This window comes from Hippocampus guttulatus, chromosome 22 (genome assembly GCF_054856545.1).
Source record: "Hippocampus guttulatus isolate MCC_2025c chromosome 22, RoL_Hgut_1.0, whole genome shotgun sequence".
Lineage (NCBI taxonomy): Eukaryota > Metazoa > Chordata > Actinopteri > Syngnathiformes > Syngnathidae > Hippocampus > Hippocampus guttulatus.
In genome coordinates this window covers 7703519-7715483 of record NC_141282.1, presented here as the reverse complement: position 1 = coordinate 7715483, position 11965 = coordinate 7703519, and the positions used below count along the sequence as shown (strand labels likewise).

General features: G+C 46.5%; 2 protein-coding genes across 2 annotated transcripts; both read left to right on the top strand.

The window, feature by feature from the left end:
* The first annotated feature begins 1032 nt into the window (after positions 1-1032).
* Positions 1033-7214, top strand: LOC147186394 (cryptochrome-1-like). The gene is made up of 12 exons (XM_086103193.1): positions 1033-1908; positions 3137-3245; positions 3462-3604; positions 3697-3881; positions 3955-4043; positions 4135-4275; positions 4521-4832; positions 5040-5394; positions 5515-5643; positions 5852-5953; positions 6040-6105; positions 6416-7214. The coding sequence occupies exons 1-12, from the start codon at positions 1751-1753 to the stop codon at positions 6508-6510; spliced, it is 1884 nt and encodes a 627-aa protein (XP_085959319.1). The 5' UTR covers positions 1033-1750; the 3' UTR covers positions 6511-7214.
* Positions 7215-9333: 2119 nt separating this feature from the next.
* tnnt2c (troponin T2c, cardiac) lies at positions 9334-10626 on the top strand. The gene has a single exon (XM_086103244.1). The coding sequence runs from the start codon at positions 9493-9495 to the stop codon at positions 10282-10284; it is 792 nt and encodes a 263-aa protein (XP_085959370.1). The 5' UTR covers positions 9334-9492; the 3' UTR covers positions 10285-10626.
* The last annotated feature ends 1339 nt before the right edge of the window (positions 10627-11965 follow it).

The following is an 11965-nucleotide window of genomic DNA, read 5'->3' as shown; positions in this document are numbered from 1 at the left end:
AGCAAAGGCACGCAAATCTGTAGTCAAACTATTTTACGGGTTTGCGGACTTTGGCGCAACATCTGGCGCGAACGGGGCCACTCGGAGCACCTCGTAACAATTTATGTCCCCGTCAGTAAAATGTTAGCCATCCAGAGCAACTCTCCTAACTTGAACCAGGGCCATATTTGGAGCCGTACAAGCTGTGACGCCGATCTGCCCCATCCTTCAGCCTTCCTTCCATGCATACCTTGTTTCCTCACTTCTGTCCTTTCTTACTTCCACTCTGCCTTGTTTTTTACCCCCACCCAGTGGACAAAATGCGTCAATGCCCACACACGTGCCCGCGTAAATTCCCTTACATAATTACGGGAGTATTTATGTAAGGTTATCTTGTGGAGGAAAAAAAAGTTAAAAGTGACATAAGAAGTAGTAATATGGTTATAAAACAATTATACATGTTAAATTACACGTTGAAGATCTTCTTCGCTACATTATAATTTTCAACATTAATAAGTGAAATGATTCATAAAAAAACAGGGTGACTCTAAAATGACGCAAGTGGGCACACTAAATTATTTCGTAGCCACTTTATTGAATTTGTTACAATATGACTGTATGGTTGTAATATTTTCTTTATTTTACATTTAGGTGAATAAAGCGAAATAAAAAATGTAATTATGGTATTACAGCGAAATGTCACATAGGTAGGTTTCACGCACGACCTCTGAACCCGGAAGTCTAATCTACCCCCGCCAACGAGTGTGCCGGCCTAAGTACGTATATATTTATACGTATATATTTGTATTTTCTTTGACAATATTATTAATGATGAGTATTTTTTTACGATTGTTGTACGTTAAGTGAAATAAAAACTAGAATCCGGATTGATATTCCAGTAATTGGGTCACAAGACGTCATCAGCACCACTGTTACATGATTGTGAAGCTTCTCTTGTGTTGTCCAGTGAGGAATCCACGCTGTTGAAACGTGACTGCGTTGGGGGCAATCGGGCCAATCACAGGTCGCATAGCTCCATGCGTCATCCAGTAGGCGGGACTAAGATAGAAGGTGCAGCGCGAGGACTAAGTTGACGTTTGTGAACGTTGCGGAGGGAGTTCAGCCGAAAAAAACAGCCAAAACACTAGTCCAGCCGCGTCGGACACGAGGCACAAAGATCCCGGAGAGATTTAGAGGAGATAAGTGTAAATTTGGGTTGTGATCGGTCGTCGTTTTTTAATTAATCGCTCTTGCTACGTGTATTTACATAACCGTCTTCTCCCTTGTTGTGGCGGGGACATTGCGAACGAACAGCAAACTCGGTAACAGCATCTCTTGTTGCAACTTAGGATATTTTTTGGTTGCAAATACGCGTAAAAATAATTTGAATCGGCGTAATTTTGCTTGTTTTTTAAAAGGTTTTCGAAAAACAAGTTATACAACGAGGCTGCCTTGTTTTCCCGCCGCGCAGGTCCTAACACCCGCCGGCTTCCCTGTCACGTTGCCGCGGAGTGCGTGCAGTTTCTTGAGGGCCAAATGGTTCAGACTCTGACACGTTTTAAATTCTTCGTCACCATGGAAAAGGTTTTATTAGAGCAAGGTTAACTCCTCCACACCTTGGCCACCATATTTACAGATTTAAAAACAAAAACTACTTGGAATTCCCTCTTAGTGATTATTGCACCCGGATTTGTGTTAGTGTAAATAAGGCCAGATTAAGAAGATCAGTCAAAGGCCATTTCCATTCTTGAGGCTTCCATCCATTTGAGTGATGGTCGTGAATACGATCCACTGGTTCAGGAAGGGCTTGCGGCTCCACGACAACCCGTCCCTCAAGGAGTCTTTGCTGGGGGCCGACACCGTCCGCTGCATCTACATCCTCGACCCCTGGTTTGCAGGCTCGTCCAACGTAGGCATCAACAGGTGGAGGTGAGCCCACCGCAAACTCCCCACACTCACATGCACTCTCTCCGTATGAGGACACTTACAATGTACACGCGCAAATAACTATATGATTTCGATGCACATTGGAATGACTGGCAAGGGTTCATAGCAGTGGGGCACAAACTTTTTACACCATATGTAGACCCACCGATTTTGCTCAGTGGACAGGAAAGTAAAGAAACACAGAATCTGTACTTTTACAGTGATTCACTATAAATTAATGTACGTAAAAGTTAAATGAAACATGCACTAAAAACTAGCTATTCCAAAGAATGAAATGCAAAGGTGTTCAACTTACAAGTTAAACACAACTGAATTGGAATCAGGACGCTGTGACTGTCCCACACAAATGTGGGCCCAACCGATGTGTTTTTATTTTATTTATTTATTTATTTTTTTTTAAGGCCGATGACGATATTTGGCAAAATAAAATTCCGATGACCATTGGCCAGCCAATTAAAGTTTATATTTAATATCTTGAAGTGTGAAAGTGAGGCTGAGTGTGTGAATGTTCAGGTTAAATGGGGATGGTGTCGGGGGTGGTCCCACGCGAGCATGTAACAGTGTTCATCCATGTTGGTTACGCAACTCCTGACGCAGACGCCTTTTGTCATGCGTGAATAGAAAGCCTCGGCCGCTGCGTGAGAGGAAACTTGATTGTAGATCTCAGCAAGTGAACACTCAAGGTGAACCCCCAGTTGTGTCGGTGTTACACAAGTGGGTCAGTGTGTTACTAGACCCCACTACCCCCAAACTCCTGCTCCTCGCCTTTCTCTGAGCCTTTGTGACCTGATTCCACACAGAACCCCCCCCCCCCCCCCCCCAGGCCTCGCAACTGTCTCATCAGAGCAGAGTAGGGAGAGCGCTCATCCCGACAAAGCCCATCATGGTGAACTTTTCCATAATTTTCCAAGAAAGTATGCTCGGGAGTTCATCGAAAGGCTTTTAAGTATAGAAAAGACTTTGAAAGTTTTTAATCATTTTTTTCCGACCACTCAATTATGCTGAACAGTTTGCTTGGTGTGTCAATAATGGAGCTCTGTGAACCAGAGCGAGAGGCTTTCACCTCCCTAACTTTAGTTGCCATGCCAACAGCACGGGAAGCTCCATGTGTGTGTGTGTGTTAGGCGGATAAAAAGTTGTGTTTTTCTGCCACCTCCACAAGCCCAATGCAATGCAAGTTGATATTTCTGTTCTCTGTCCCCTCCCGCAGATTCCTGCTGCAGAGTCTAGAGGACCTGGACTCGAACCTGCGCAAGCTCAACTCCCGTCTGTTTGTGATCCGGGGCCAGCCCACCGATGTCTTTCCGAGACTTTTCAAGGTTGGGACGCCCGCATGATATTTGCCTGTGACAGGCGGACACAAAGCAGTGCCAAACGCCGCCGACTCTTCTTGCTCCTGTCAACTTTGACCTCAGTAGATCTGACATCTATTTGTAGAAGTTGATTGGGCCGTGTTGTTTGGTTGGCTACATACAAGGTTGTTTGTGCAGTTTACATTCGTGCCCATGGCTGATTGGTGTCGTTTGTTTCTCCAGGAGTGGAACATATCCCGCCTGTCTTACGAGTACGACTCTGAGCCCTTCGGGAAGGAGCGGGATGCCGCCATCAAGAAGCTGGCCTCTGAGGCCGGCGTGGAGGTGACGGTGCGCATCTCGCACACACTCTATGATCTTGACAAGTAAGTAGATGAGCCCCCCCTACCCCCCGCCTCTTGCTCCCGAACCCGCAGTCAGCATTGGACCGCCGCTGAGCTCAAATTTGAAACCGCAGGATCATCGAGTTGAACGGCGGTCAGTCGCCGCTCACCTACAAACGCTTCCAGACCCTCATCAGCCGTATGGACGCCGTGGAGGTGCCGGCCGAGTTCATCACGGCCGAGGTGATGGGGAAGTGCACCACGCCGCTCTCGGACGACCACGATGAGAAATTCGGGGTGCCGTCCCTGGAGGAGCTAGGTCAGTAGAGTGGAAGAGAGGTTCTCGGAGACGTCAGGAATTCCACATGAAACATTGGACGTTCCTCTCGCAGGTTTCGACACTGAGGGCTTGTCGTCGGCCGTGTGGCCCGGAGGCGAGTCCGAAGCCCTCACGAGACTCGAGAGGCACCTGGAGAGGAAGGTTTGTCACGTCAGACAAGATCAAAGGACGTTTAATGCTCATTTCCCGAGCGAGCACACATGCCAATCCTGGTTTCTTCTCTTTGCCACAGGCGTGGGTGGCCAACTTTGAGCGTCCTCGCATGAACGCCAACTCACTCCTGGCCAGCCCCACCGGCCTCAGCCCCTACCTGCGATTCGGATGCCTCTCGTGTCGCCTCTTCTACTTTAAGCTCACCGACCTCTACAGGAAGGTACGGAGTGCTTCTCCTTCCTTCTAGATGGACGCAATTACATTGAACACAATTACGTTCAAATATTTTTTTTCTCAACAAAATATTGAGCTATGCTATTGAGCCCGCATGGGCCGCTCTGAGCGGTCGGGCTCAGTGGAATGTCATGGCAGGTGTTTCATTTTTGAAAGAGGCCCACTTCAAGCTGCACAGGTCTCGTCACGACTCGCTTGGCTGACTCTGTTAACTCGTCCCTCGAAACAAAGGTGAAGAAGAACAGCTCGCCGCCGCTGTCGCTGTACGGCCAGCTGCTGTGGCGCGAGTTCTTCTACACGGCGGCGACCAACAACCCGTGCTTCGACAAGATGGAGAGCAACCCCATCTGCGTGCAGATCCCGTGGGACCGCAACGCAGAGGCGCTGGCCAAGTGGGCCGAGGGACGCACCGGCTTCCCCTGGATCGATGCCATCATGACGCAGCTGCGCCAGGAGGGCTGGATCCACCACTTGGCCCGGCACGCCGTGGCCTGCTTCCTGACCCGCGGAGACTTGTGGATCAACTGGGAGGAGGGCATGAAGGTAGGCACGGCAAGGCGGATGTTTTAAGCTTCGTTTTGGCCCATGGTGGCCATTTCCAGCGCTCCTTCGAAGACCCACGACGCCTAGCGATTTTGTCGCACAGCTCCCGATTTGGAAGCTCGTATACGAGAACGACGGCGGTTGCCAAATTAAAAAGATTTAGGTCGCGCGTCGGGCAATTTTGATGGCTTGCTTTACGGTGTGCAGGTGTTCGAGGAGCTGCTGCTGGATGCCGACTGGAGCGTAAACGCCGGCAGCTGGATGTGGCTCTCTTGCAGCTCTTTCTTCCAGCAGTTCTTCCACTGCTACTGCCCCGTGGTGTTCGGCCGCCGCACCGACCCCAACGGCGACTACATCCGCCGCTACCTGCCCGTGCTGCGGGGCTTCCCGGCCAAGTACATCTACGACCCGTGGAACGCGCCGGAGGCAGTGCAGAAGGCTGCGCGCTGCATCGTGGGCGTGCACTACCCCAAGCCCATGGTGCACCACGCAGAGGCCAGCCGCCTAAACATTGAGCGCATGAAGCAGATCTACCAGCAGCTGTCCTGCTACAGAGGCCTCGGTAAGAAATGCAGAGTGCCGACTGACGTGCTCGCTTTAATTGGACACTGTACATTTATTTCACTGGCAAACGTCACGCATCTGATCCTCGCGATTATTTTTTATCGGCGTTATTCTACAGGTCTCTTGGCGTCCGTTCCCTCCTCATCCAATGCAAACAATAAGCCATCGTCAGAGGAAATGGGATATTCTGCTGAAGCTCCTCGTGACGCCGCCACTGCCGCCGCCGCGACCGCTGCTGCGTCTTCCGGTGAGTCATCTTTTTTTCTTCCAGCCTTCCTAATTATAAAAAGTATGAAATTGCGGTGTGGTTTTTTTTTTTTTTTTTCATTTAACCCACCATTGGAGCTGAAAATGTGTCCTTCGGAGCTTTCCTCGCTGTTTTGCAAAAACTAAATGTAGGAAGGTTTAGTCTGACGTCTTCTGCGGACTTGCTAAGTGATCTTTTGTCCCTACAGGCTATCCCATGCCGGTACAAACGCAGGCTGACTGGCAGAACGGCGGTGCCATGATGTACCAGCTCGGGGATTCCCAAGGCGGCGTGGGCGCGCATCAGCAAGGTAGTAGGAAAATGCTACAATACTGTTCGTAAAATATGTCATTGTCCGTGGAGTTGTAGTCCTTCACGCTGCTTTTATTTTTCCAGGCTACGTCAGCTCCAGCATGATGTGCTACCCTCAAGGCAGCCACCAGAGTCCCACGCTTCACAAAGGTCACTTTTCCTTTGAAATAGATTACAAGTTAAAAGTACAGTGCAACAGGGATGGGGACGAGCATAATGTATCAAAATAAAGCTGAAGGACTTAGTTTTTATAGAAAAAAAAACAATTCTAAATCAGTGTTCATCAAAAACAAAGCAGAGGTTTTATTCCAAAGGGGTACATATAATATTATCATTGTCACATTAAGTCATTGTAACATCATACACAGTTTGAACATGTGTTTAAATGTAGAAAAGTTAAACCCTGCACTGTAATTGATTCTATTCTAATCTATTCTTACTTTTTAATTTGTCTTTCTAGGGCTGGAGCATCACTCCAGCATCGCTCCGATGAGCAGCAAGCGTCACTGCGAAGACTCCGGAAATGGCAAAAGCTCCAAAGTCCAGAGACACTAACCACAGAAGAGAGCAAATTTATGTATGAAAAAAATTGTGTTATTTTGTTCTCTCCATTTTTACGCGCCGCCATGAATTTACAACACTCAAATTTCTTTTGTGTCTTGCAGTAATCTTCATGCGGCGACACCCTCGCCTGCTATGAAGTAATCAAATATGTTATGACAAATGCCGACATCCCTAGAGATGTCGGCATTTGGAAGGGCGGGTCATTGCAAAGAAGGCTGTCGTGTGTATATGAAGAACTTTCAAAAATTCAGCTCGCATACAACTTGTACATATTTGACTATTGTATGTGCGTTATTGATCTTTGTGTAGCGTCATAGATCCATTATATATATTTTTGATATGATACAAAAGTCATGAGTGGATGTTTCTTTTGGGGGATTTTTTTTCTCCCCCAAAAATGCAACTAAAAAGGTCTCCATTAAACGGGATAAAAAACGCATCATGAAAATCTTGCTGTCTCATTCATTTCCTCCTGTTTGAGCCTATTTAACAACAAAGTGTTTCAGTGCTGGTTGACTGGTTGTGTTTCCCACTGTAGATGCAAAATCACTTTGACCTTGTTATGATGGCCGATTACCCACAATTCACATCCTTGTGCCCCACACCTCACCTACCCACAAGTGTATGACCTCCGACCCATAACTGCAAAAAACTCTTTCTAAATGTGCTTGTTTCATTAAAATTGTTTAAATACACTTGAGTTGCACTCTTTTTTTTTAAAATATGGAGCCAAAATGCGTTTTATTTACACTTACAATAATCACATTTTGTACATTAAAAAAAAAAGATTAGGTTTCACGCTCAGGGTAGGGTGAAAAATAGGGTTTCAAACCAGGGCTAGAGTTGCATAAAATTGTCACAGGGCACTTGTATGATTTTAGAATAAAGTTTCAAAACAGAATAAAATCGCCGTTGAAACTATAGTCATATTGGTCAGCCATTTATTTGTCCGAAGACTAAATGAACCGCCATTTTGTGTCATCGTCCTGACTATCATCGTGACTCGGCGAATGAATCGGACAGCAAGCACCATCAGGCAAGCCAACACAAGAAATTACCGTACATATATACTTTGTCGGAGAACGTTTTCACAGCATGTACATATTTATGTTCATAAATTGTAGAAACTTTGTTGCCAAAATAGTTTATTAAATATGACGCCAATTCCACTCCGCTCCATTTAAGCTTTTTTGGTCTAGCTATGCTAGCTGAACAAGCTATGAATTCGCGTTTCGACAAACACGACGAAATTCGACAAATAAAGTTCAACGAATGCGCCTCTTTAGTTGGTACATTTGGTATGATATAAGTTGACGAAATTAGGCGAAAAGTTAGGAATGCTGTACCGTTAACCTGTCAATGAATGCTAATGGTAGTTAACTATCCCTTGTACTTCCGGTTCGTCATTTTGTCGTAATTAAATGAATATTAGAATATTAGTTGTTGTCGATCTAAGGCTGTTTCTTTTTTTTCAATCCTTTGCCTAGCTCAACGAAGCAGGAAATCTGTACATTTCCACCTCACTTCTGGAGTCAAATTCCATTGTGACGGGTGAGTAATGCGACTTTTTTTGGGTGGGTGAAACTTCTCATTTTGGATTCCCCACGTTTGCAACTAATATGAGGTTCTGGGTTCAAATGTCAATTTTAGCCTTCCTGGTGGATGGGCAGATGACTATTTTAGCTGCCCAGACTCCAGAAAAAAAATAAAAATGTGTGTTTTCTTTTTCATCATTTACAATAAAAGACTGTGCTGTACTACACAATACTGGCCAGTAGAGGTCGTTCAAGGCCTCCTGCATGCTTCCAGTTACTTTCGCACCATTGCATAATAACACTAAGGTACCAAACTGCATAGATTTTGCCTTAAAATAAATTTAAACTCCGATTTTATGCAGGGCCTCCCCTGACCAAATTGGTTTCCCAAGCAGATTTTTTCTACTTCTTGTACAACAGTCTTCCTTTCATAACTTTGCTGCTGTGAATCGGGAATTTCTCCATTGCGAGACTAATAAAGGTTTTCTTATCTTATCTTATCTTAAGCTTACGCTCACCAATAAATTGATTACATTTTATATATGTCCAAGCAATGCAAGAGGAATGAACAAGATATTCAATCAGCCAAGCAGAGTGTTCTGCTTGGCGGGCCGGGACCACCTGCTGCGCTCATTTTGCACTGCTGCATGTTTGCTCAACAGGCAGTCCCCGCCGGGTGTCCGGCTTTTCCCTGCGGCATCATAAGGTCTCGTTAGCTTATTTTCATGTGGAGATTTCTAGCCAGCCTGAAACTCAACCCAGGCTGAATGAATTCTGTTGGCTAGAAGGAGGTGCAGAGGGACTATTTTAATTGGGATTCCCGGACGCCAGAAAGAGAGAGCACCTGTCCCTGCCGTCACTTGGCGAGCTCATTCTTCCCAAAGGGGCCGTTTGTCCTTTTCCACAAATAACCGCAAGACTTGGGAAGCCCTTCGTTCACGTCACTATTTAAATGTCGGCGCGCAGGAGCAATTTGTTGCGATAATCCACTGCGCCGAGAGCCTGGGAAAAGCTGAAAAGTTTTAATTACATTCCAGAGCGGCGACGGAGACATGCAAATGTTGACAGATGGATGTGTAGATGCATAGACGGATGAATGGAAAGTCACGGACAGATGAAATGAATTAAGGCTAACCCCTCTGTGAACCTGTGTAGTGCATCTGTTGTGCCTCCGAAATAGTCTCTCTTGGTGTCCTTACAAAGGAATGAGGAGCGCCGTCGGATTGGAGGGGACCAAGGGGGTCTTTGGGGAGGGGCAGGCTCGACTGAAAGACTTGGAGAAAATAGCTGCTCCCATCTGTCTTTTAATCTTTCCTCTGGAAAATTTGGTGTGTCACATGATCCCAGCAAAGCATTAAAAGAGTCAAATCGGCACGAGCCAGAGGTCAGTCTCCAGACATCAGCCGATCTTGGTGGTCTGTCAGCTTCCAGGAAAGACATGTCGGACGCTGAGGAGAGCCTGAAGGAGCAGGAGGAGTATGATCAGGATGAGGAGGACGAGGAAGAAGAGGTAGAGGAGAGTGAGAAAAAGGCGCACGAGGAAGAGTCCAAACCTCGACCCAAGACTACATATGTGCCCAACATCGCCCCACCCAAGCTGCCGGACGGTGAGAAGGTCGATTTTGACGACCTTCACCGCAAGCGCGTCGAGAAAGACTTCAATGACCTGCATGGCCTCATAGAGTTGCACTTCTCCAACCGACAAAAGGAGGAGGAAGAACTGGTAGCCCTGCGCAACCGCATCGAGCGGCGCCGCTCGGACCGGGCCGAACAGCAGCGGGAGCGCGCCGAGCAAGAGCGTGAACGTCAGGCCCGGGTGACGGAGGAGCGGGTGCGGCGCGAGGAGGAAGCGGCAAAGCTGCGTGCTGAGGAGGAGGCCAAGAAGAAGAAGATGTTCACCAACAAGTCCTTTGGCGGCTATCTACAGAAGGTGGACCAGAAGAAGGGCAAGAAGCTGACGGCGCGGGAGGAGAAGAAGAAGGCGCTACTGGAGCGCCGCAAGCCGCTCAACATCGAACACCTCAATCAGGACAAGCTGGCTGAGAAGGCGCAAGACCTGTGTCTGTGGCTGTACCAGCTTCATGCCGAGAAGTTTGAGCTCGCAGAGAAGCTCAAGCGGCAGAGGTACGACATACATGTGCTGCGGAACCGCGTCAATGACCACCAGCGAGGGTCCAAGGCATCCAAGACCTCACGTGGCGCCAAGGGAAAGTCCGGATCCTGGAAGTGACCGCATGGGGAAAACACAATGACCTTTTTTAGCCAGCACCTGTCCTGATGGCTACTCATGAACTCACCTTTATCGTTTGTTCACATTAAGAATATTCAACCTTGTTTGGTGGCATGCATTTACACGATGCCTATGATTGAGGTTTCGTAGAGCATGGTTAAAATCACATTTTCCAAAATATTTGTTCTTGAACTGTGCATTCTTTTCATAATTTTAGTCATCTCCCTATTTTGTCAATGCTTTTGTATGCTGTGCTTTTAATGATGCAAATGCATGTTAGTTTGGTTATGTATGAAATGTGCTATAAAAAAATAAAGCTGCCTTGCATTGTCTATTCCACAATTTTTTTCATTGCTTTTTGTGACTACATGCAACATTTACATACACACGCTGCTGATTTAATTTGAACTTACTGCCGCTTAAAAAATACTTGCAGTCTATTGAGAGCCAGTACAAGAGCCGCATCACAAATTTTACCTTTACAAAGATAATAATACGAACTTTTGCACTTTAACAATTCCCTCTGTGTACAACTCGACCTTGTTATGTAGTATGAGAGGACCAACATTGAGATTCATTTGGCCGCCCTTCCGATTCAGCGCTTGTCGTCTTCACTCACACTGGCGTAGCCTGGGTCTAACACCAGTTTTGTGTGTGGCGTGCCTTTTCAAATCATTGTTTTGGGGAACGTATTCCTGCAAAATAATGGTCGAGAAAATGCCTATTCTGAAAGGACACTCAAGAACTTAAACAGATACTTGATGCTGGACAATTGAAGCAAGTTGTCACTCAAGGGGAATGTTCACCATTCTAGCACAAGTGGCATGTACTTAAGCCTAAAGTGCATCAGCCTTTATCCCCGCCTGAGTATTTTTTTATTCTCAGTCCATGGACTTTATGCCTCAAGGCCGGAGATGGGCCATGACAGAACTCTTTCCCAGATGTGGCTGTATGCTACGCGGTCACCATGGAGACTGGGAGAGTCCGTCCGCGCTGTCAGCTCTCTACCCACTAACGTGTCCACTCTGCTTCTCCAGCTTCAAAGTGGGCACTTTGTATCGATGATGACGTGGAAGGGGTGGCAAGAAAAATGGACCGAAGGGACATCTTAATGGGCTTTCCGACCACGCGTCCAAAGAACAGCATGTTCCGCTCAATGACACGACAGGTACCTGATGGGAGGTGTGCACTTAATCCACCTGACCTGCTGTGCATCCCGCAAGCATGGTGATGAATCGTGTTGAGCTCGAAAAGAAAACACTCGCTTGGGGGGCAGATTCGTTAGCTCCCCGCAAATGAGGTAGTAGTATCTGTGCCACAGAGATTGACAAGCCTCAACTGGGGTTCAATTTTCTCCTGATTGTATTCAGCCAAATGTCTTGATTACATTTATTGCTACTGATTATGTATTGTAATGCAAAATAAACATTTTGATAGCTGCATTTCATTCTCATCAAATTAGCTATACTCTAAATGGGAACGAATATGAACCGTTCATCCATTTGTATCCCAGCTGACTTTGGACCCTAATCGCTGTGAGCATAAATAGATACTGCAGTACAACTTTTTTTTTTTTTCTAGAAATGTCTGCCCGTTTTAAAAATCAAACATGGCCTTTGAGCACAAAAGTTTCATATCATGACTTGACTCTTGGTATCATGCCTCTAATACCGTAGCTCAC